Source organism: Notothenia rossii (genome assembly GCF_949606895.1).
Source record: "Notothenia rossii genome assembly, chromosome: 11".
In the NCBI taxonomy this organism is placed as follows: Eukaryota; Metazoa; Chordata; class Actinopteri; order Perciformes; family Nototheniidae; genus Notothenia; species Notothenia rossii.
The window spans coordinates 55,718,750-55,745,116 of record NC_136910.1 but is presented as its reverse complement, the minus strand read 5'-3'; the positions used below and the strand labels follow the sequence as shown (position 1 = coordinate 55,745,116).

Sequence of the window (26,367 nt, the reverse complement as noted above, 5' to 3'; positions counted from 1 at the left end):
AAGATGTCCCCCTCGCCAGGAGCCCAAAGACTGCAGTCACTGTACAGCAATACGTTAATGGTAATTAAATGATTTGCAAACTTAACAAGAGCACCCCTTAATGGGTATAACATGAGACGAGTGGTTTGCATCTTTATGTGAGCTCGAGGGCAAATCTTCTGGAGAGGCTCCGAGTCAAAAATCTGGTTTTAAGGTCTTCAGTGTTTCAGTATTGAACTTACATGTTGGATTATATTAAATACAAGTGTGCTCTTTATTCATGTAAGCTATGAACCTGTATGTTGTCCTTAATATAACCCATTATAGGACTATAACTGTAAACAAACACAGCGTCCCCCGAAAAAAACCGTGATACCATTCCAATGAAACACACAATGTGCTGGGTCCGACCTTAGCCTTTAGCTGGGGGAACTGTGGACCTATTGTTAAGGATTCAAGGAAGAAGGGATTGACCTTATTCAAAAAATAAACAAACAAGACGTCTTCATTTCAATTTCAATTTTTTTTTTCATTTGTTGCATGTAAAATGTCTATGTACAGTACATAACACATGTGAAGGTTTCCTTTCACGTTGTCATGTAAAATGGTCTGTTACAGATGCAGGACAGACTCAAAGGTTTAGCATGTAGCTTGGTTTTGTTTGTTGGGTGTACAAATCCATCCCTGGGGAGGCAGCCTATGTTCAAAAGGCAGTTAAAGAACAAGAGCTGACGGCGACAAGGCAGCCAAAACTCTGTCCAACAATTCTCTGGTTCTTTCCATCATTTCTTTTTGCTCGTTGACCGTCTTCACCCATGGAGTTTCAGAGACCTCCAACCAGTTCATCTGAAGCAGAGACACGTACTCTGACTCCACTTATCAGTCATCACTTTGCTGCGTATAGCCTAATGCTGTCTGTGTAGAGACAGGCCTCATTTTTGCATTTACTATTTCATTTTATTTTTATAGCATCAGTCTATGTTGCTAAGCATTTCTCGTCCTTCTACTGGCCGGACTTCTTCTCCTTCTGGAAGCTGAAGCTGGTCCGGCGGCTGAGTTTCCTTTGTTTCTGGGCGAAGTAATCAGCCCGAGACGTGCTGGCCCGGGACTCCAGGATATAGTTCACCTAAAAAGAAACAGTTGGTAAAAAAAAGACAACAAATTCAATGAAACAACAGAGACATTACATCATCAAAATGAACTCAATCAGCCACACACACACGACCCTGTGATCGGACTGGCCCACACTGATTACAGCTGCTGATGAACGGCCCCAATTCAAACACCATTACTAAGCAGGTGGTGAGTTAAAGAAATACTGTCAAGTTTTGATTTTAGAATATAATTAAATTGGGAGGGATGAAACCCTCTTTAATGGTCACAACACAGCACACACAGTGACATGTGTTCTCTGCTTTTAACCCATCCTAGTACCAGGAGTCTAGTACTAGGAGCAGTGGACAGCTATTGTACAGCGCCCGGGGAGCAATGGGAGTGAGGGGGGAAGGGGGGTGTCCGGTGCCTTGCTCAAGGGCACCACGGCAGGTAAGGAGGTGGACTAGGACCTCTCCAAGTAGCAGTCCACACTCCATATTTAGGTCTGGTCGGGGACTTGAACCGGCGACCCTACAGCTCCCAGTCCAAGCCCCGACTGACTGAGCCACTGCCGCTATTGCAGCTTCTCTGCTAACCTCTTTAGGAGTTGCCATTATTGTTTATAACGAACATTTACCTGAGCATATCAGCGCATATCTAGATATATTTGAAAGATTTAGTTTTTTGGAATAATGACTGAAAACAAAACGAAGATTCTGGAACTTTGGATCTGATGTCTTACAAAAAGGTATAGATTGAAAGGATTGGCCAAAGAGTAACAGACGATGAACAATTCAATTAGAGTGTGCAGTCACATTGTAAGTCCATCTCTTCTCATTACAGCCACTCTAAATCAGGTAAAAAGTTAGCTTGAGTCATTTCAGTCAGTCAAAACAAACTTAGCAAGACTCTGTAACATCAATGTCTTCGACTTCCTATCTACTTGACATCACATACCAGAGAGCGGTGTACCAGCCTTCACTCTTATCAGTGCTGGGCAGACAGCTCTGCATGTCTATGTTATGAGACTAGAGAGAATGACCTTACCCAATGAGAGATATGTGACCTAAGAACAACTCAAGTTATACCTGTCAAAAATATGTATAATGTCTACAGTTTAAACATATATTAAGGTATGCAAATACAAATAAATAGGATTTAACTCTATAATGACTTATGGGTGATTTGTGATATCTCAAGAATACAGTTGCCAAGCAAGGCAAAGTGGGTTAATCTGAGGTTTTTTACTGAAAACAGCTGTTTGCTATTTGAAATGTCACTGCTGAGTAAGTTAGACTGAACCAAAACACAAATGTGAAATCAAAACAAGAAGCTGATGCCCTAGCCACACGGAGACGATACGGGTCGTATCCGCTACAGTTCTCTATCATATAGACCAGGGGTCGGCAACCCCTGGCACGCGTGCCAGCATTGGCACGCGGCACCGTAACCAGTGGCACACTAGGAATAAGTGGAATAAGTGTGCAAAAATATTTAAATTGTATTTTCGGATCCTGAACGAGACCGCCGCCAGAGCGCGTCTGCCCGTTACCTGCAGAAGGAAGCCATGCACGTAACGCAGCCCCGCTCTCTTTAACTCCAGGTGACTTTCTGCCGCTTTCCTCTGTGCTGCAGTGCTGATCGTTTCACCACGGAGGAAAGCACTTCACTAATTGCAGTACCCATAAGGAGCTGTACAAATGCCGCAGTTTTTGCGTGGCTGTGTATTTAGTTGAAAGCCCAGTGGCGATCTGCTCATTTCTCATCGAAATAATATGCTACAAAGGGGCGGTCTGGCCATCTGTGTGTTGAACTTTCCTGTCGGCTCCCAGACCGTAGTCGAGGAGGGCAGAAGCAACAAGCTTCAGGTTCAATAACCCACTTTAGCTTAAATGACTGGAGAGAGGCGAGCTCTTCTTGGGAGGCCGTTGCATTTATTTAGCTGTTCTTCTGTTTCACAAAATACATCACAGACCTCTGTTTTTCTGCTGTTTCGTTTCACTTCCAGAAACATACACGTTCCCTCACTGTCTCTCTACCATCCACAATCACACATGCACAAGCCACCCCCCTCTCTCTCTTAAAGGGACAGCGACCTCATCTCACTCTGCATGAATCTAATATCAGAACATGTGTGCTCTGGACAATCACAGAACGGACGATCGTCCTTATTATTATGCCGTTTAAACCAATTGTTTAAATGTGTTTGTTAAATTCGGCATCATGTAAGTTGCGCTGACATGTCCACACACTGCTTCCCCGCAGCGAGGCTGATAGTTGACGAGCGTCAAGCTCCTCAACCCCTCCCTGTTGATAATTCTCGATCGTTGGCACGCTGATAAACATTTTTTTTTTTAAATGGCACTTCATATGAAAAAGGTTGCCGACCCCTGATATAGACGGTTCGTCCACAGGAGGCCGACAGGGAAACGCAGATAACGATAACGGGTCCCAAGGTGGTTAGATTTGCGGACGCAACGCTCTGGGGGGCCAAATGGCTCCGTGATTACGCCATATACGATCATTTCCTGATAACGAAAATACTGACTGGCTGTCAGGAGAGGGGGAGGAAAAGAGGGACTCTGTGTTTTATTCTTATATTATTATAAAGAGTCATTATTCATTTGTTTTAAAGCTCAATAAATAACAAAGAAGACCTTTGACCGGCACTTTTTATAATTTTGTCCGGAAGATTGAAACTTTAAGGGACATGTTGTCGACCTGCGAAAACTCTGCTGCACGGTTCCCTCGTCCCTTGGAAGAGGCGGAGAGGCGGGTGTTTGTCATCTGCTGGTGGACTACCGGAGAGATTTACAGCAGGAGCAAACGCTTGCCTCGGGGAGGAAGAAAAAGAGCCAGAGCGGAGAATAAACAGAAGGGCAACCATGCATGCTCGGGAAGTCTTCTTCACTGCTTTTGGTGTATTTTGTGGCAGGAGTACAGCGCCACTTACAGGCCCGGCATATGTACTACAGCGTCTCCAGCAGGTCGAGCGGTCTCGTGTGGAAAGACACGTTTCTGGTGCCTATTGCGTTTGGACGGAGGAATTTTTTTATATCGAATTCGGTTCGTTTTCGTTACCGTTCTCGTGTGGCTCCAGACGGAGACTTGCTCTAAAGCTCTGTAGAGTAGGTGATAATTGTTTAATTGATAGTTGTGCTTTTCAAAAGGTAATCTGGAACAGCTCATTAGACACAGAAATAAGAGTTATCTTGAGAACTCACCCGTAGAACTATCTCATTGACAGTAGCAGCATCAGACTCGAAGTAGAGCGGCTTGTAGTCGTGGTTGCTCAGATAAGTGAATTTAAATATTGCATGACCTGTAAGACAGAGAAGAAACGTTGACTTTGAGACAAAAGAACAAGAAGTGGTGAAATGCTAACTCATTGCATGGTTTTGGGACTCATTCCTGTACCACGTTCTTAGAAAATAATGGAAATGGAAAGCAGGGGATCAGAAGGCCAATTGCTGGTTAAACTCTTGTTGATTATAGTTTGTAGAATGTGTCCTCACAACCTGTCAGAGTAAAACCAGTCCCTGCTGGATGTGTTGAGAACATGTGTGGAGAAGTGAAAGGGACGGTGAGATTATTTCTGCTGTGATCAATAACGATATCATAAACAGCTCTTTCAGCTGCACTCACTGGGGCTTCTCTCCTCCACGAGGTCACAGGCACAGAGGTGGTCCGAGTCGATAGAGATGGGTTTCTGACGGATCCAGAACTTAGTGCTGGCCTTCTGATTGGTGACAGGATCGATCTCCACTTTCTCTCCTGAAATGCCTGAAGAAACACAGAATATATCAAACACATGATAACAAGAGTGCCTCAAAATCCTAACCTCGTCACATTACGTCTATTTTCTACCATTTAACAAAAATAAAATGTATTTCCTGTAAAAGTCCCGCATTCATGGGCGGCGCCAGCAGTAGCTTAGCAGTTGCTATATGACAGCACGGCCTTGCTAGTTCATTTTCTAAATAAACAAACAATACCAGTGGGCCAAGCACAAGCCTGTTCATATTGTAGCGCTCACCGCTATTCAAGATCAGGAGCCTTCAATGTCGAAAACATTCTCTTTATTTTCTGGTATTGACGGCCACAGCCACGCCTTACAGAACCAATCAATAGTATAACACTCATTATGACTTTTCCCCACACTCGAACACAACTCCTACCGTCTCGTACTCCCTCCACACACACACACACACACACACACACACACACACACACACACACACACACACACACACACACACACACACACACACACACACACACACACACACACACACACACACACACACACACACACACACACACACACACACACACACACACACACACACACACACACACACACCTGGAAGGGGCAGTCTCTCTCTAACTCAAATACAAATGTAAGCAAAATACTGTGGCTGCTCAGCCCCTTAGATTTATCATTTTAAACAGAGAGAGAGAGAGTCTTTAACTTTCATGCCAATAAAGCCCCTTTGAATTTGAGAGAGAGAGAGAGAGAGAGAGAGAGAGAAAGAGAAAGAGAGAGAGAGAGAGAGAGAGAGAGAGAGAGAGAGAGAGAGAGAGAGAGAGAGAGAGAGAGAGAGAGAGAGAAGTACGCACCTAGCTGGACATCCGTGGTGAAGCGCAGCTTGTGGATCATGCTGATCTTGAAGGACTTATAGTGGTGACTGCTCAGCATGTCCTGCACATTGGAGTTTTCGTTAGGAGGGTCTTCCTCTGAGCTCTCCTCCCCTCTGGAGCCTGGAGACAGAAGGGAAATCATTCAAACCACTTATTTTAACCCATGATGGAGAAGTACAGCTGCACAATGAATACCAAAGGATTCTTCTGTGTTGTCATGGAGATGTGGAGAGATTAGATGAATACATGTACTGCTTATGTGCTGCATCAACAAATAACAAGAGGATGATACAATAACAGGCAAACACAGCAAGGTTATTTATGTAAATAAATCCATTTCAGAATCAAATGTGGTGAAAGAAATGATGAATAAAATGCTATATTTATCATCTGCAACTGGTATATACCCTAGGACGTGTTTACATTGTCCGGCCGACCAAATAAACTCATATATTGAAGTGTTTATCTTGCATTACAAACACACTGACTGTAACAACTGCGAGGTCCTTAAAAACGACCTCAATGTTTGCTATAAACAAACCTTTTACACAAATATACATCTGATAAGGGCCTGCAGGAGAGAGACACTGAAGACATAACACATAACAAACACATCATTCTAGGACAGGGGTGGGGAACCTCCGGCCCCCGGGCAGTATACGGCCCGCGAGACCATTTGCTACGGCCCTCGAGGTAATTTATAAACAAACGCAAAAAAGAACATTTAAAAAAAAAATCTATACCGCAAAAAAATTAAACAAGCGAGTGCCTGTTTTTCCTGGCCAAGGTCAGGGTCCTTGAACACAACACGAGCCTAACGTGTCATCACGTGGTATATGTCTCGTCTGACAGGGGTGCAGTTCTTCTGACGGAGAGCACCAGAGCGTCGTACCCATAAGGAGCCGGACACATGCCGCAGTATTTGCGTAGCTGTGTCTTTAGTTGAAAGCCCAGTGGCGATCTGTTCATCTGTCATACTGATCAGACAGTCAATCACTTTGTTGTTATTAGCATCTGGTTAGCTAGCTATGCTAACGAATATAAGAAGCTTTTTGAACAACCAGTGAGGTAAAGGCACATCTTTATATGATCATTATAAAAAAACAAGATAATAAAGTAAACAGGTATAAAATACTATATGACAGTAAATATTTTTTTTTTATTAATAAACAAGAATACAGTTTAAAAGGGAAGTGATTTGTAAAATATCCATAAAGAAAAATAAATCTGCTTACAGTTCTGTTTCATATTGATGTTGAGAGATCTATCCATAGATCTCCTAATGTTGCTCTCAAAGTGCACCAGATTGATGATTTTAACTTCAACATTTAAAAAGAAATCTCGGGGGAGCATGCCCCCCGGACCCCACTGGGGGAGGTGAGGCCCCCCCCCCACTTAAATCAGTCCACACGGATAGGAAACTAAATACTTTTGCACACATCTTGTGTCCAATATGCTTTCTGTTTTGGTGGTCATGCCACAACCGTGCACGTGATTGCATGCACGAGTCATGGTCAAATATCTGGATTAAGAGGTTGCTGTTTCTTTGCACAGCATGAAAGAAAGGCCAAATGAATGGGCTGTGATTTTAGTATTTTTAAGCAGAGGTCAATCATTTGTACGGCCCTCGGAGGATGTTGAAAAAATTGAGATGGCCCTTGAGAGGAAAAAGGCTCCCAACCCCTGCTCTAGGAGGTAACACAAATAGCTGCTTCATGTCATTTATATAATCAGGGTTTATACACTTTTTCACCAATGCTTCTCCAGGACCTTGACCTAATTTTCCATGACCAAAAAAATTACTCTCTCAGCGGTACAACCGAAAATGGTTTATTTTAACATGGAACAGGAAAATAAGGTCTGCATATGAAATATGTCGTGCCTTTCTAAAACAAATCAAATAGGCTTACTAGCTTCTACACGCTAAAGCAACTCAGATCTCTCACCAGCAAAACACCTCGTCAGCTAAATGCCATTTTACGTTTCATTACTAAGATACAGTATTTATAATCATTATAGTATTACTATTTCGGGGATTAGATAAAATATAAATTATATTTGATGCAACTTTAGTTACATTTCCATGACTTTTCCAAAACTTTCCCAGGGCATGGAATTAGCATTTTGAATTCCCATGACTTTTCCAGGTTTTTAATGACCGTCAGAACCCTGTATAATTTATAAATGTACCTTACCCATATAGCCCTAACTAAAGCACTTATTTAGAATATGACTAAGAAGTCTACACGGTTGAGTTTTAATAAAAAAATCCTGGATCAAACATTGTAAAAGCACTCAGTGTTTTTTGGCACACATCTGAATTAGAGATGGCAAATCCGGATCCTTTTATGGACTTGGAGTCTTATGAGTCAGTCATAGAAGAGATCCGGATCATACGAGTCATTTGAGTCATATGAGTCAGCATCACCAAGACAGTAGAAATCCTACCGGTGAAACCGAAAAGTTGTTGCATTTCACGAGCATATTAAACTGAAGTTATATTAACCTCCGCTACACAGTGCCTTTTGCTTTAATAAAAAATGTTGATCACAAAAAAAAGGGATTATTTTGTGATTTGGCGATTCCGAGTCGGCTGTTGACTCGTGCATGACGACGAGTCTGCTGGATCTCTGGATCTGCTGCTATACGGTTACGGCTCTGAGTCCCCACGAGTCTGCAGGAAGTTTCACTGATCCGCATCCCCTCCCCTGAGCCAAACGATAACTTCTGGAAGCTATCCTACTTGCTAAAGGCTAGGCAGATGGACTGGGGTACGTTGTAATGTTATTTTACATGTCATAAAGAGAGTAGCGAGTGACGCAATTGATAGTTTTAATTTGTACGTCACACCAGGTGTAGGACTCAAAGGACTCGGGTTAATGGAGGGGAGACTCGTCAAGACCAGCTCATTTCTAGGATCCGGGTTAATGATCCGGATGAATCAGGACTCGCCCATCTCTAATCTGAATACAGGTTTACTGGGTATTAGTTCTCATTATCTTCAAAGAGTGGACAAGAGTTGTGTTCTTTACCCGTAGCTAATAGTCATTTTATTTGTGCTGTCTGCATGAGATGACAACATGGATTATTAAATATATTTTTTGTAAAAAAATGAGAAAAGTATGATCTCCCTTTTGAGTAAAAAACTAAAAGTATTCTTCTAGTCTACTCCAAACTATCCCAAGATGTGAAATCCTGCCTGAACACCGTCAGGTTAGAGGTGCAGAGAAGCTGCTGTGGGGTTGTTTATTGAAAGTCAGTTTAGGTGTTGATGTCCTGGTGGTACTCACTGTTCTCTCTGACCAGGCAGAACTCCAGGGTGCTCTGGCTCTCCAGCGTAGCGTCCAGATCTACGGACACATTCGGCTCCGTCTGCTTCTCCAGGCGATACATGGGACCTGTTGGACGATGATGGAGTCAGATCATAGCTTAGCGTTTTCTAAATTTAAATCAAAATTAATTTCCTGTCGTGCCGGATGTGAGACAACCAAACTTACAAATGACATTGGGATCAATAAAGTATCTATCCATCCATCTCAAGAGTGGGGGAGGTAAATGACGCAAGAAGTGTTTTTACCTGAGCCTATCTGTGAGCCTTTCCTCTTCTTAAGTGCTTTCTGGAGAATGTCCTTCATGGTGACCTTCAGACTGTCCACAGGGATTAAGGAGAAACCATGAGCAGCATTTCTGTAATAGAAAAAAATCAAGAAAAAGCTTAAGAAGGCCTCTCCAGCTTTATTTAAATCATCCAGACATACAGTGAACACCTGAGAGAACAACCAAAGACATCTGGCTCCTTCCGCTCGCCTGAATACTCGTTCTTCTCTTTGACTACTGGGAAATCTGACATCATATCTGTCGAGCCTCTGGACCGCACACAATTCATATGGAAATAAAAACAATGTCTAAACGTGTAAGAGGAGAGGATCATGAAGCAGCAGAGTCAATGCTTTCAGAACTCAAACCAAATGACAGTGTGTAGAAAACACATGAACATATTAGTAAGAGACGTTTATCTCTCCAAATGTTTTTCCATCCAAGCAGCACGAATACAAATATTAAAAGACAGAAGGAAACCCTTGTGTTAGGGTCAGCAATGAGAAGGTTTGACATGGTGATCATGGAAGCTATATCCCTTAATAATAATAATAATAATAATAATAACTATGGCCTTTGACTTTCAACTCCCACTGCTATTTATTTACCGTAATTTTGGGACTATAAGGCGCACCTGAATATAAGCCGCAGCAGCTAAATTGAATGATGTGTACATATATAAGCCGCACTGGACTATAAGCCGCAGGTGTTTTAATGTTTCATTACCATATGTAAGGGTTCGTGCACAGAGGGGATTGTCGGGAAAGAGATGGCTGTTTGAGGAAGCTCCCATTTATTAACATTTCAACAAACAAGTTGCATATTTGCATAACGTATTCAAGTGTTAGCATTTAGTGCAATAGTAGCTCCAGAACATGTGCTGTGTAAACTGTACTGTATCACATAGCGTTTCAGACACACAAACTTTTCAACTTTCAAACTTAAACGGTGCGCTCCCAGCGCACGTACCGGCAGTGATCTACAGCAGTGGTTTTCAACCAGTGGTACGGGGACAAACTGTCTCGCTCTCATAATGTCTGTCTGTCTTGCTCTCGTTCTGTCTCTCGTACCACTCTCGGTTCCACTTTTACTTTTGCGCGCTACCTGTCTCACTTTTTTCCGGCCTCCAGCTTTTCCTGCTGGAGCCCGCCGCTTAAAGGTGGGGGGCGCGGAGCGGCCATAGAGCCCATAGAGTTAAAGGTGGTGGACTGTAACCTGTAAAATCCATAGATTTAGGAGGTCCCCTAGCGGCCGTTAGCTGTACAAATCCATAGAATAGCCGCACCGTTATATAAGCCGCAGGGTCGAAAAATGGGAAAAAAGGCGCGGCTTATAGTCCGAAAATTACGGTAATTGTTTTTACTTTATTATTTGCCAAACTTGTTTGTTTGTTCAAGGTTCTTCATTTTGTCATACGTACATAGCTACAGTGTAGTTATGAAGATCTTAGGTCACAGGCTTCTCCAACAGAGCAACACAATAACAGATAAACAGACCAAAGCCTCCTTATTTTAAATATTACTGCCGAATTTTATTCCATTCTATTTCTATATAAATACTGCAATATGTTACCATATATTTTATTATTTCAAAATGTTGTAAGGTTATTTTTTTATGTATGCACCATGACATCAAGTCAAGTTCCTTGTATGTGTGAACGTACCTGGTAATAAACCTGATTCTGATTGGGTCCCAGCCGGGTTATGGCTAGAAAGGATCCGTCTTGTGTAAAACTCTCGCGAGAGTTTGCAAGTCACGTAGCTGAATGTTTAGGTTTGGCAGGCAGCCTTTCAGTTACGATCGTTAACATCAGTGGGCCACAGCAAATGATGGTGAGAAGCTAAACTATCTATTAATGATGTCAATGACAGGGAGTGTGATTGTTGAAATAGGGTGTTAGCGGTCTTGCTGTTCAAAGAAGAATGACAACACTGTAGATCACCAACACTGGTTTATTTTTTATTCACAGGCAAGTCAACGTTGTCGCAGTAAAAGTCGTAAAATAGCTCCGGGTGCAATCAAATGTTCCCTTTCAGTGTTTCACTATTATGTCTGATGTTTCTCTATTAATATTGCTGCTGCATTGATGTGTATGTTGCATATTACTTCTGTAGATGTGTTTCCTAGACGCTCCAACGAGTTACAACGAGACGTCATATTTACACAAGACGGATCCTTTCTAGCCTTAACCTCCCTGGAAAGGCTCTATAATAAAGGTAATCTATTATTAAGCTATATTCCTTGATATACATTGAGGACATTTACATATTCACACTTACTGATGGTGGTGGTCTTTCTTACTTACATTCTGACAAACAGTGACTCTCTGGAAGCGAGGCCAGGCGACGAGTATTTCTCCACCAAGGCCAGCGTGCTGAATCCAAACTTGTGGATTGGTTCGTTGGAGTCCAGCGGAGGGAAGTCGGTGTCCACCTCGCCATCATCCTCAGCGATGTGCAGGCAGTAAGCAGTCACATTATCACTGAGCACAGAGAGTAAGAGAAACTGAGGCTCGATGAAACGTTCCGTGTTAAAATGTGCTAGCACCAGATGTGGGAAGTAGTGAAGTACAAATACTTTGTTACTGTACTCAAGTACATGTTTCTGGTATCAGTACTTTACTCCACTACTTATTTTTCTGACTACTTCTTACATTTTGAACACAAATACCTGTACTTTCTACTTCTTACATTTTGAACACAAATACCTGTACTTTCTACTTCTTACATGTTGAACCCAAATACCTGTACTTTCTACTTCTTACATGTTGAACACAAATACCTGTACTTTCTACTTCTTACATGTTGAACTCAAATACCTGTACTTTCTACTTCTTACATGTTGAACTCAAGTACCTGTACTTTCTACTTCTTACATGTTGAACTCAAATACCTGTACTTTCTACTTCTTACATGTTGAACACAAATACCTGTACTTTCTACTTCTCTCATTTTCCAAACAGGCTGGTTCCTTTAGTCTGAATGTGTGTTTGGTGCGTGATCATTATTATTTAGAGTCATTGCGTGCCTATTGATTTGAACATGATCCGTGTATCCATCATTTCCTGGTCTTCTCTAAAGAAGAGGGACCAATGGAAACGTTGTCATGTTGCCGTTGGTCACCATGGAAACATTCATTAGCTAACAATGACATTATTGTTCTATTAATATAAAGGGAGGTCAGGTACTCTTTAAAACAGCTGCTAGTTATGGGTACTTTTTACTGAAGTACATTTCAAAGCCTCTTTACTTTGACTTGAGTAAAGAAGTTTAGTCAGTACTTCTACTTTTACCAGAGTATTTTTAAACACGAGTATCTGTACTTCTACTTGAGTAAAGGATGTGTGTACTTTTGCCCTCTCTGGTTAGCACTCACTTGAGTTTGGGTTCTCGTCCCTCGCTCGTGTACTGCCAGCAGATGAGGCCGATGAGGTCGTGCACGCGGGCGTTAGCGATGGTCACCACTGTCATGGGATGCAGCTTCTCCTGGGCCAGCTGCATTGAGAGGTAGACGTCTATCTTCTTGGTAGCCGTTGTGCCAATGTGGCCCTGAAGAGGTGAGAAGACAAGCAGAGGGAAATCCATGATGAGAGAAACATACTCAGCATATGCTAAGCTACACTTTATCATGCACTATAGATAAGATCAAATATCTTCTTGGTCAAATGCACTTATTGTAAGTTGCTTTGGATAAAAGCGTCAGCTAATCCAATGTAATGTATTAAAATGGAACTTCATTTATCTCCGTGGGGCAATTCAGGCGTTTATAGCAGCAACCGGGTCAGAGTGAAAAACAGGATTCACACAAGGTAAAAAAATAGGTATAGAGGGGAGCTTTCTTCAAGGGCCAGTCTGCCGCACTGCTGCGTTTTGGTAAAAATACTACTTAAGATAAAAAGAACAGTAGGAGCAGGAACCAACATCATTAGTTGGCCTGTGTTCATTGTTTTAATTGTTTTCATTTGTGTTTAGACAGCACACATTTGTTTTGGACCCTTTCTGGTAAAGGGAGTGGTTTAAGGTATTTACTGCACCTGTTGTATGTCGGAGTTGGTGGACAAAGATGAGCGAGCCGTGTCGGATATTTTCTGTCGACCGTTTGGTCTTGTTTGAGTATTTGTTTACTTTATTTAACATCCTGAAACAAAACCATTAGCACAGGCTTACTCCTAAAAGCCCACAGAGAGTACAAATATGGCAATTTTCCTGGTTAAAACTGCCATCTTTGATCCTGAAAATGTCAGACATGGACTCAGCATCCTCAATTATCCCCAAAACCAGTCCAAAATTGTCCGAATCGGCCAAGCCATTTTTAACTATTGTCCACAGGCTATAATGGTAATGCTAATTAACACAACTTATGCTAATTGTGCAAATTGCCCAACAAGTTAGCATCGGGCAGTTTCTATGAGCTGGGGACCCAGACTCTACATTTCTAACATAAAACTATGGTGTGCTGCAAATTTCCGGGTTCACAACAGGACTCTCGGAGCTGGCAACTGACGATTACAGTATAAAAACGTTTTAATTATTTATTTTTTGTTTATTCCACAAGGCAGTTTTTTTTGTAGCGCATGCTGGAAAGGAGCAGGGAGAAGAAAATCTTATTTGACCTGCCCATTCTTACAAAAAAAAAAAAAAAAAATGTAAATAAGCATACAAAAGTAAAATAAAAGCAATATTCTTTCAGTCACAGTTGCTTACAAATACTGAAACATAAAACCAGAACACAATCAAAAGTCAACTTCATACTTTCTATATGCATTTTCTTGAACATAAAATTGTTCTTAAAGCTCTTTAAATCATACGGTAAAGAATTCCACTTCTTTACGCCAAGAGACACACATCTGATTTAAAGTAGTAACTGATGCTTAACATTTCATTTCCTCCTATGATGCTCAACCTCTGAAATCGATACTAGCTAACGCAAATAAACAGGAACAAAATGTGGAAAGCCTCACCTTGCCATCGAATTTGGAGTATTCATTGAAGGGGTTGTTGAGCTGCTGGGGACACTGCTCCAGACGCAGAGACAGAGTGGATTTGGTGCCCGTCAACCGCGGCCGGTCTTTAAAATCTCGCTTCTCAAACAGCGACCCCAGATCCTCCACTGGACACAAACATGAGACAACATGCAGCACACACTTGGGTTATTTTCAAATACATTGATTATAGTGGCGACTGTCTTCTAACTGCAGAGACACGTCCAGATTTCATTCATCTTGTTATCAAAACTACAAAAGTGCTGGAGGAAAGTGCAGCATCATTTATTTAACAGGACTCTACATTAAAGGGGACCTATTATGCAAAATGCACTTTTGTACGTCTTTGATACATGAATATGTGTCCCCGGTGTTCCAGGGAACTCACCAAGTGTCACAAAGAAAAAACTCTATTTTCCTCCATACCCAAATCTCTAAAAAAGGGGCTGCAACGGATCTGATACAGACTGATCCAGATTTGAACACTTCTATGACGTCACAGAAGTGGCGCTATGGCTATTGGGCCAACTCCACCAATCAGGATGAGACAGCCACGGACATTGCCGTTGGAAAGCGCTGGAGACGCTGTAGTACATATGCCAGGCCTGTAGATGGTGCTGTTCTCACAGAATCAGCCCATGATGCAAAGACAGTGTTAAATTGAGCGAAATGAGGAATGGCTAAAATGCATGATCTGTTTGGTATTTTGAAAAATAAAAAGTATAAATATGCCTTATATAGGTATGGTCCTACACTTTATTATTCAAATATAGCCTGATAGGTCCATGCATTTGAGCCATTCCTCATTTCGCTCAATTTAACACTGTCTTTGCATCATGGGCTGATTCTGTGAGAACAGCACCATCTACAGGCCTGGCATATGTACTACAGCGTCTCCAGTGCTTTCGAACGGCAATGTCCGTGGCTGTCTCCTCCTGATTGGTGGAGTTCGCCCAATAGCCGTAGCGCCACTTCTGTGACGTCATAGAAGTGTTCAAATCTGGATCAGTCTGTATCAGATCTGTTGCAGCCCCTTTTTAAGAGATTTGGGTATGGAGGAAGATAGAGAGGGTTGTGTTTTCTGACACTTGGTGAGTTCCCTGGAACACCGGGGAAACATATTCATGTAGAAAAGACGTACAAAAGTGCATTTTGCATGATAGGTCCCCTTTAACCATCAACATCATTTCATTTGATTTAATTTAGGTGAAATTATCTAATCATTCACGCAGAGATGCAATAACTGACAGGAGTTGTCACTACAGTAGCTAGTAGGTGGGTTCGAAACCCGAACCCGCCAAAGTTTTCAGGCAATGTCTTCCCCTTTATCTCTCAATGTAACACCCTCTCTGGAATAAAAGGCACTCTGGCCCAAAACAATTCTAATAAAAAATCTTTAAAAAAATGAAAACATGTGATTACTTTTGAACATTATACTCAAAGGGCCAGTAAATATCACCACGGGGCCGCCAATGGAATAGCCCTGGTCTAGAGTTACGAAAAACATTCCTGTGTATTATGGACACATAGTAAATGCAAAGAGTTTCATGTTCACAAATAATCAAGGTTAATAGAAATAGTGTTTTTGAGTGAGGGGATATTCACAATCATTTTGAGATATATTTTAACCTTTTAGATATCCAGTATACGTTTCTGAGTCTTAACAACAATCTGGAGTCTGTCTCTCCATCTCATGAATTTCTCTAATGATTTCAATCCAATGGCCGACTGTAGGAGCCACTTACGAGTGATTGCTTTTTTATTTATTGTATTTTTTTAAGCTAATATTTTCCAGGAACTCAATAGAAATATTGTGAGGAGTCTAAAAAAAAAACTAAATTGAATTTGCAGACGCTGAAATTATGTTTTCCACTATTTTATTTTCGGCTTTGAGTCTGAAAATCACATTAATTGTCTCCCAACACACCAAATTAGGTACAGCTTTGTTATTTTAAATACATTATATGTGTAGCTTTACCTGATTGGGAGGCGTGGGACCTCTCCTTCCACTGAACGTTTTTACATTTGATTTGGTTCTGCCGCTCCTTCCTTAACCTTTCGAGTCTTTGGGCTGCAAAGGAAAAAATACAATTAAAAGTCACACAGGCAGAGATCTTTAGAACTCTTCACACACACACACACCATTAGAATACCAGTACACTGTACTTCGCTTCAAATGCATATCTTTAATAGTGCATATACAACAGCGATAGGAAAGAAGGCCATCTGTCATGTGATCTTTTCCATCACACACACATACAGTACACACACAGAGAAGAGCTAACATCCAATACAACTTGTTATTAGTTCACCCCTCGTATCTTACCAGCAGCTCCGGGTTTCTCGCGGTTATCTTGCTGGTGTCCTGATGAGATCCACCACAGGTCAGTATCTCAGGTCTCAGAGGATTTCAACCCACAACCCAGAACCAGCACTCCACCAAACTACACAGCTCAAGAGAGCCAAAAAGAGACGTGCCGTCTGCCTTTGGACTCCCTCTAGCCCCAAAACCAGATTTACCCTCTCATAAAAGCTGGATGTAGCTTCACACACACACACTTTTGATTTGATTCAAACTCACTTTACTTACTATTTTTTTAACACCTGCACACCCCAACTTAAAAAGCAAAATCATTTAAGGGTAGATTAACCAAATGATTAAACCAGGGATGTCATAAGGCCCCTAGAACTAAAATGAGTTTGACACCCCTGGACTAAAATGTAAAGGGTCCCGTGTCATGGCCATTTCTACTGATCATAATTCCACTGTTGAGGTCTACTAGAGTAGATTTACATTGTTCAACGTTCCAAACTCACATTGGTTTCTCATCCAGCATCTCTGTATAGTATGTGTATTCACTCTCTGTCCTACACGCCTTGTTGGAGCTCCTGCCCCCTTCACCTGAATTTGCTCCTGTGGGTATTGTCCACAGTACATGACCATTACATGTATGTCTGATATGTATGTGTAATGCGTATTTGTAAGGAGCGCTTTGAGAGTAATTGAAAAAGCGCTATAATAAATATAATAAATAGGATTATTATTTTTATTATTAACATGTGTTTTTTGTTGGATTATGCAAATTACAGGAGATGTTTAGGACGAATTCAGGAATTTGTGTCGCCCAATCCCAAATGCAGTCCCCTACCTCAGTGGTTCTCAAAATGGGGGAACGCGGACCCCTAGGGGTACGTTGGAGTACTGCAGGGGGTACGTGAGATTTATTTTATGTTAATGAAAAAAAAAACATGTATTTAAACAAACTACTAACAGTAGATTAACTACTTTATTCAAAGGTTTACAGTCATTCTGGATAATAAACGAGGTGCTCTCTTTTCCTCTCCCTCTCCCGACAGCCCGTCAGTCTTGTGCAGCTCGCTTAACCTGTAATAAATGACCCGACAGTAAAGAATACATATATTTATAACTAGTTTAGCTTGTTCCAGAGTAGATAAACTAGCTAAGTGTGTTAGGTCTAATTCTTAGTGTATTTTGCTCCGCTCAACGGTCCGTCACAGCGGGGGAGCTGTGATCATGCAGAGCTGCGTGTTCTCCGACAGCAGCAGCTGATCAGATCTCTCTCTCGCGTCCGGTTATACTTCACTTGCGTCTATGTCCAAATCTATCAGATCTAGCTAGTTCTAGTTAATGATATGACTGCCTGCTTATCAAAGGACCTAGACAATAAGCGTTGCTTGGCAACGGCGTGTGGCCGCAAAGTATATCGCAGCATTATGCATGTTTATATGAGGGGTCAAAATCCCATGCTCATAAAATGCTCATATCTTTTTTCTCTTCATTCCCCACGCCCCAAAATAAATAAATATACCAATTTTAGGAAAAGTAACGAAGTTTGAGCAGTGTGGGTATTATATGAACAGCGTTACATATTTCAAAACTCGAAGTGTAATAACTCAGCCTCCCTGTCAGAATGACAAAGATCCTCAGTGAAGCTCAGCCCATGTTTCTCACTGTAAGTACAACTTATTAAAAAGATCAGATAAATGCAACTAATGTCGTCTCAGTGTTATTGCATGATGTTAAAATTGGTTTGCCATGAATTTAGTGATGGATTGTAAACATTTGAAATGTAGCATTTAAGTGTTTCTCAGTTACAATGTTGTTGTTTTAATAGATCAGACACTGATGGTGCAGCACTGTACTGTACCTCAATTGTTTTTGCGCTGATCAGGGGGTACTTGGCTGAATTTTTCTTTCAAAGGGGGTACATTATTGAAAAAAGTTTGAGAACCACTGCCCTACCTGTATCGAACCGCCAACAGACCCAAAACTGAAGACGTCACACTGCAGAAGCTCTGGCACCCTGATCAGATACCAATCATATTGAAATGGATTCTGATTTGGATGGAAAGCCAGTTTTAAAAAGAAATCTGATGTTTCATTAAACCCTTTGGTTAAAATATTGCCCCAAAACTGAACCTTGGGGAACGATTTATATGAGACAGAGATCTGGTTGAAGAGCCTAAGTTATTACCAGAAACTGAGAAAGTCCTCTTGGAGAATTGAGAAGATAACCAATGCAGATAAACCCGCCCAAAGCTCGAGTCTTGCAACCAAGAAACTGTGATAAAAGCAGCAATTAGCTCTCATACAAGCAACACAGAATATTCCCCTGTGATGATACCTCTGACTGAGAGAGGTAAGCTGCTTAGCAAACGTCTTTTTCTAAAACAGGTAAAGATAAAGCTTAGAACTTGGCCTTCAAGGTCAAAGGACAGAAGGTGTCGTACTTGTATGATGTCCAAATTGATCATTTCTGATATTAGGTTTATAAAAAGTGATTGTTTAATAGTTTTGGACAAGCACAAAAGGAACCTAGAAGCAATGTAAGCATTGTTGGAGAAAACTGTTCAGGATTCTTTACTCGTAAGTCATCGCACACCTCTACTAGGGATGCCAGAAACTGACCATGATGATTCGCTCGCCCCCCCCCCCGCGGGAGAGAAACACAATTTTTTTTTTTTTTGCACTTGTCCACGAGGAACTCTTCTTTGAACGTACCGCTTTCTTCATCTTTAGTTGTGTTGTTCTCACTGTTCTGTATATCGGCAATAAATCAATCGCACGTGTGACGGAGAGGGGGGGGGGCGGGGTCGGAGTGCCTGCGCTGCTGGCTTCCTCCAAGTTTACATTAAAACAAACTGGTGGTGTGAAAAAAAAAAAAAATCACAAAATGAAAACCCACCTGTCAAGGTATCTCTTAAAGGTGGGGTAGGTAATTCACTTCAGAATCACTGGTTATATTCCATGGAATGCTCTTAACATCCCGATAGCAATGAATATCTGAAGTGCTTTGACAATAAATACATAAAAGATGTCCTCTGTGGAAGCCGTGGTACTGTAAAAAGCACGACCAATCATCTGAGCCGGCCCGGCTAAAGTAACTGGATGGCCTACCTGCCTGTCAGCCTTCCATCTGTGCACAAACTTATCTCGTGCCCTCATTGGTCATGTGCGCGTTCATGTGTGTTGGAGGAGGGGCTCTGTAAGGACGTGGCAGATTTTTTCCAGTTGTGTATTTTCAAATTCGCACTCGAGCTGGTTTCTCCAAAATGACCTACCCCACCTTTAAGACTTTAACTAATAACGTATGACTCAAACTTACAATTGTTTTGCTTGTTTGAAGTGAATACATCTGCACTTCTCTTGTTGTCCTTAGTTTGAATCATTATGGTTTATTGCGCTTTGTTGTACGTTGCATTGAATAAAAACATCAGGTAAATGCAATGTCATTGATCATGTGATCTGTGCGACTCACCTCAAAGCAATTAATGTAATCCAAATCGAACCCCATGCGTTCCACTTGTGCTTCCACAACCTCCATTAGCACACAATTTGACATGAGCGGCCTCACTAAACCACTGGCCCAGATTAGACACACAAACACCCTTAAACACACAAGAGCAGAGCAGGCTTTCTGTCCCTGTGGTGATTACAGGGGGGGGGGGGGGGGGGGGGTGCGAGACAGAGAACCTGCCATGCTTACCAACACAACTCCTGGAAAGACAAGGTAAACTTAACTAATGTGCATTTTAAAAAAGAGGAATAGTTTCGGCGATACTAAAAGGTACCATGGGGTCAGATTAGAATTTTCCAAAGGGGGGTTCGTTTAGCATGAAACACTTGAAATAACTAAAAGACAGGTTAAGAAGAAAGTAGAAAGAAAGTGAGGTCATAGCAAACTATTTCTGCTAAAAGGTTACCAATGATTGAGAGCCAGAGCTAAACATTTCAGATGTGTGTATCTCACACTGCTCCGTCACTTTAATTCATATTTTATTATCTTTGCTTTGAAATGAGTGTTTTTAAATGCCATTTTATAATATGTTTCTTGATTTCTTTCATGTTTGTAAAGCACTTTGAATGGCCTTGTGTTGAAAGGTGCTATATAAATAACCTTGCCTTGCCTTACCAGCCACAGTCAGATGATCTTACCTGTGTTAGAGCGCCGGCGGATGCCAAAGTCCCAGCTGGAGGTGATGTCCATGGACTGAGAGAGGTCACAGCCGTGGTTTTCTGTCACGCTGCTCCCCCCCTCGCTCAGTGATTCGGACCCTGTTGACCCACAGCTGGTTCCCGGCACCAGAGCCAGTTGGCACTTCTCCAGATCCACATCCTGGTCTATCAGCACCATCTCACACATGCCCGTGTCATCACTGGTCACATGAGACTGTCTGATGTGCGCCAGGATGATGGCCGGGTTGTCCAGGAACGCCATCTCCTCTGAGCTTCAAGTGGTTGGTCGCTGTGGATGCTTCTCTGTGTCTCACCCTGTCTTCCAGAGGATAGCTTTCTGTTCCTTTCAGTCCCTCTCGGAGAGTCTTGAAGTGGTAGCCGATGACAAGTGGAGAGCAGTCATCTTTTCCATCTCCTCTCCTCGATTATTCGCTCGGCGTCAAGGCAGGAAAAGTGCCAGTACCTGATTAGAGTGAAATAACACGGTTACATTTTGCAGGTGGCAAATTAGAGAGTTAGAGCCATCATTTGTATTTATTTTTTTATAGTATAATGATATTAAATCAGGCTATAGGTTGTTTATTGATGGAGCACAACAGTGTTCCAATCATGTAGGACTATTTCATTCAACAATCACTTTGATTTTGGAGTCATTTCTGTACAAATCTGAGTCTTCCTGTACAGATGTGAGAAAGGAGTCGGGGTTTCCTTCTCTCTTTCTTGACAACTATTTCATTTAAAATATGCACTGTTGAACTCATTTTCATAACCCTATACAACAATATCATGCCTCCTCCTTTCTATAAAGGAAAGCTTTTCATTCTGCCCGGGGTCATTTGAATCCGAAAACTGTTTGGACTTTGGACAATGTGTTGTACACACTTCATCATAAATTGACTCGAAATGACACTATGGGTTCAGTTCCAAAATCCCTGGATCATATAATGAGGTCTGAAAATGTTCACACATTGAAGAGGATTTTCTGTTAAAAGGTGCACCTCTGATTTTACTTAAATGGTACGGATAATTCTGTGGCTCTTGAGTAGCTTCATTAAATCTGAACAACAACGAAATCTGATGATGTTGTAGCGAAGTCACCAGGGTTACATCAGGAGGCTAATAACAGATGCATTGGTTAAAGGCTTACAAAGGGCAGACGTGAAGAGCAGGTTATACATTTACTGAAGGGCTTACAGGTAAATCCTCTGATTCACCTGTCAACATGTTAAAGTAGGAAAAACACGTAACCTTAAACTGCAGCCACTCGGCCATCATCAGAAAGTTTACAACAAATCTATTAAAAAAATGCAGTTCATTAACAAATTATGTTGCTTTGATTGTAATCCTTCTTTTTGGTCACTCGCAACTCCCGTCACTACAACACAGTGAAACGCTAAATGATTGTCTTCTTGGATATCAAATTGTATAATACATAGCCAAATAAAAACCTCACATTTTAAAACACATTGACAGCACTTTTAAAAAGCATATAGTAGTTTTGTGTTTCTTACCAGAAGTAAAACACAGAATGAGACTTGTTATTGTCAATGAGTCCCTCCACTGTCTGGGTGCGAGACAAATGACTATCCTGAGTATTTACACTGTGAACAAGAAGCTGTTGGTGATTTCAACACAGAAACAAAAGCTGTGAGCAAGGGCAAAACAATCCTGTCCCTTAGTCATATATTAGCCTGCTTCAAATACTTTAGTTAGCATGTTAATGCTAGACCTTTATCTAACGTAAGCATACAAGAAACACCTACTGATAAGCAGAGGTGGGAGAAGTACTCAGATCGTGTACTTGAGTAAAAGTACTCAGATCTTGTACTTGAGTAAAAGTAGAAGTACTCAGATCGTGTACTTGAGTAAAAGTAGAAGTACTCAGATCGTGTACTTGAGTAAAAGTAGAAGTACTCAGATCGTGTACTTGAGTAAAAGTAGAAGTACTCAGATTGTGTACTTGAGTAAAAGTAGAAGTACTCAGATCGTGTACTTGAGTAAAAGTAGAAGTACTCAGATCTTGTACTTGAGTAAATGGAAGTACTCAGATCTTGTGCTTTAGTAAAAGTAGAAGTACTCAGATCGTGTACTTGAGTAAAAGTAGAAGTACCAGAGTGTAGGAATACTCTGTTACAGTAAAAGTCCTGCATTCAAAATGTTCCTCAAGTAAAAGTAGAAAAGTATTCTCATCAAAATATAGTGAAAGTAGCGACAGTAAAAGTAGTCATTGTGCAGATTGGTCCATTTCAGAATAATAGATATGATATGTTTTATAATGATTGATCATGAAAGTGTTCTCAAAGCTGGTAAAGGTGCAGCTAGTTTGAATGACTTTGTATACTGCAGGGTAGCTGGTGGATTTACTCCAGGTGGAACTAAAGTCTGATTTAACACTTGATTATATTTCACATCATTCATCCACATCTGTAAATTAACTAAAGATATTAAATACATGTGTAGCGTAGGTCTTATCCCTGAACGAATAAATTAAACTTGGGCGCCAGACAGAGGAATATTTAATATAGCCAGCGGTAAAGCAACTGATATCCTTAGACACGCAGAAACAGAGGGATAGCCCGGTGACCTAGCTACTGAAGTTTACAAAGGGAAATAATAATCAAGCAATTCACTTTCAACATAAAATGTCTGTATTTTTTAACTCCAAATAATAATCAGTACATTAAACAAACAACTCATGTCACAGACCATTTACCAGAACAACTTAAATTCAATACATACACAAACAAATAAGTCAAATTAACTCACAAAACATCAATCACTTATGTGGCTCCGAGAGCCTACGATTGGTTAAATCGTGGGGATTGACTGTGAGTGAGTGTGGGGGGGGGGGGGAAGAAGTATTTTTTGTCCTTTGTCACTCAGGTTAAGAGTGTAGTTCAGGGGATAAGGATGTGTGGAAGTAAAGTGGTAAAGTTTGTTTTTTTCAGTCCAGAGTGTGTGTGTGTGTGTGTGTGTGTGTGTGTGTGTGTGTGTGTGTGTGTGTGTGTGGAGTGCAAGAGAAATGATACTGGTGTAGTGAGAATAGCTTATCTGAGGCCAGAATAGATCACTAGATTCCAGGTTTGCCCTGGGAAGGGGAAAGTTAAACGTTTCCCCAAAAGCTCCTGGGCTCAGTGGTAAAGATAGTCTGATTCCTCTGATGAAGTCCTCAAGAATCCACTTTCCTCCTTGTTAGATTCAGACTTCCTCTTACTTCTTTCTCCCCTCTTCGAATGACATGCTGTCCTCCTTTTAACAGCACTCAGGTGCCAATCATTCTCTTGATTGTTTCCTCCAGCTTCTCTCAGGGGTGCTTGATTAGCCACTCCCCTTTTTCTCAGGGAATCTGTCGGTGTGTTTACTTTCTCCCTGTCCTGCTACACTCCTCCCCCCTTGACAAGAACACGCTCAGAGGTCGCTGCGAGATTCGGATCTTCCCACTGACTCTTAATCTAGGAAGCCTAAGAAAGAAGTCCTCCTCCTCAGAGCTTTCCTGTAGAATATCCATTACTTTTTTCCGGTCTATGAGTTCCAAGTCCTCAGCACTTGGGTAGAAGGGTTTAAGGTTGCAGACATGCATTGTTCTCACATCTTGGCCTGTATCCTCCAAAACGACCTGCTAATTCAGGGGTCCAAGTTGCTTGACTACTCGGTCGGGACCTTTCCACTTTTTGGCGAGCTTTGCTGTGAATTTGTCTTTTGCACTTGACTGAGGGAAATGTCTTATCCAGACCCTTTGCTTGGGTTTAAAGCCAACAGTACGACGATGTTTGTTGTAGTTCCTTAGTTGCCTGTGTTTAGCTTTTTTTTATATTTTCCTCCACATCTGCTTTGAGTTGTTGCAACTGCTGGACAAGCTCATAAGCTTTCAGGGGAAAAGATCTTCCCTTTCAGAATTTTGTCCAGTGGACTAGTCAGCTTTCTGCCAATTTGAAGTTCTGCAGGGGGTAACACCTGTGGTCTCTTGAACAGCTGAGTTTATGGCAAACCTGAATTCTGGAAGGTATTGATCCCATTTCCCGTGATTGTCATCCACATAAGAGGCTATCATACTTTTAAAGTGCGATTTACCCTCTCAGTCATATTTGTCTGTGGATGATAGGCAGTGGTGAGCTTGTGTTTGAGCTTGTGTTTCACTGCTACACATGTAGTGGAGTAAAGGTACACCATTGACCTCTGAACTGTAGTGGATTAGAAGTACAAAGTAGCATAACATGGAAATACTCAAGTAAACTACAAGTATCTCAAAAGTGTACTAAGTAAAGTACTTGAGTAAATGTACTTAGTTACTTCCCACCTCTGGTGACAAGCAACATACTGTCACATTCATATCTATTAGTTCCAATTTTGTAAGAGGCCAGTGAACGTAAGTACAAAAAGCTTCTTGGACTGGTGCTAACTGTAGCTAATGCTAAGCTAATCGCAGTCGGATGTCAAATGTGTCAAGTTTGCTTTGTCACTTGAGAAAAGCCTTTTTCCAAAATGATGGCAATTTTACGGTTTTTAAGAAGGTGTGTTTTTTTAAAGTTTATAATCATGCCTAGTAATACACTTAAACAGCTTTAACACAACATCCGGATTTAAATAGTGCTGCTTAACTTGTATGACGTTAGCTGATGTGGCTTTTGTGTTTACCAGCTAGCCTGAACCATGCTAACTGGGTAACTTAAAACTCCTACTCATTAGCTAGTTGTGGTGGAAATATGAATTCCCTTAAGAGAAATTGATAAATGATTCATAACCAAGTTTTTTATATTTAATAAAGTAATAAAGATGGTCCAAATGTAACTAAAACAGAGCCACAAGAGGATAAAGAGGTTCTGCACACAGCTAACAGTCCCATCACATCGAAGAAATAAAGCAGTAATACTACCCATTCATTATCTTAGACATTACCTAAACATATGCAAATCCACCTTTTACCCTTCTGACATGTCCATTGTCTATGTTTCATACAAATACAAATACAATTGAACAGAGTGAAAGGCACTCAAAGAAGCAAATGAGGATTTTAAATGATTATATGATTATTTGACACGACTCTCGTTAGGTCAATTTATATACGTGGCAGTCATACTGAATTGTTTTGGGTACTTTATAGGTTTTGATATCACACCTTTTACCTGCTGTGTAAAGTGTTACACTGTTATATCATGTTGTTTTGCTGCATATGATAATAGGTGTTAACGTCTGGCATGATGTCAAACTCTTGTTGTGATTTCAATTGTGCCTTGTAAAAGCACTTTGAGCTGCACCTGGTGTATGTTCTACACACATAAAGCTTATTATTATTATCTTTAATGACGAATTTCAGGGCACTTGACATCGGTTGTATCTAGCTAGCTTGTTTATGCTAACACTATGCTAGCTCTGTCTGGTTAGCTGCTATCATAGCCTCCCACAGGAGCTGTCAGTTAGTTAGTTTATCCCACCTTTAGAAGTCACATCCGACAAGGGGAAGCAAAGTCCACACTGCCCCGTTTATCCATGCGTACTTCATATGTAAAAAGGCCTCCATCCATTAGTAATAACGCATTAAGAGAAATCATAACACAACTGCTATGCTCAGCCCAGCCGAGCAGTTGCAACCACTTCC

The 26,367-nt window shown here is 41.2% G+C and overlaps 1 protein-coding gene across 1 annotated transcript; it reads right to left on the bottom strand.

The window, feature by feature from the left end:
- Positions 1-487: 487 nt before the first annotated feature.
- On the bottom strand, positions 488-26,367 carry mapkap1 (MAPK associated protein 1). Its single transcript, XM_079659211.1, has 12 exons — positions 26,204-26,367; positions 20,751-21,234; positions 16,272-16,364; positions 14,273-14,421; positions 12,688-12,860; positions 11,618-11,794; positions 9,293-9,402; positions 9,006-9,113; positions 5,695-5,835; positions 4,720-4,857; positions 4,299-4,396; positions 488-1,105 (listed from the first exon to the last, which is right to left on the bottom strand). Exons 2-12 carry the CDS (start codon positions 21,031-21,033, stop codon positions 983-985), a joined length of 1,593 nt encoding a protein of 530 aa, XP_079515337.1. The 5' UTR covers positions 21,034-21,234; positions 26,204-26,367; the 3' UTR covers positions 488-982.

Excerpts from the sequence above, each read along its gene's own strand:
- mapkap1 (XM_079659211.1), bottom strand. The coding sequence starts at position 21,033 with ATGGCGTTCCTGGACAACCCGGCCATCATCCTGGCGCACATCAGACAG. Across the intron at positions 11,795-12,687 it reads GGACGAGAACCCAAACTCAA|TGATAATGTGACTGCTTACT; the intron begins GTGAGTGCTAAC and ends CTCTGTGCTCAG. Across the intron at positions 5,836-9,005 it reads CTGCCTGGTCAGAGAGAACA|GCTCCAGAGGGGAGGAGAGC; the intron begins GTGAGTACCACC and ends TTCTGTCTCCAG.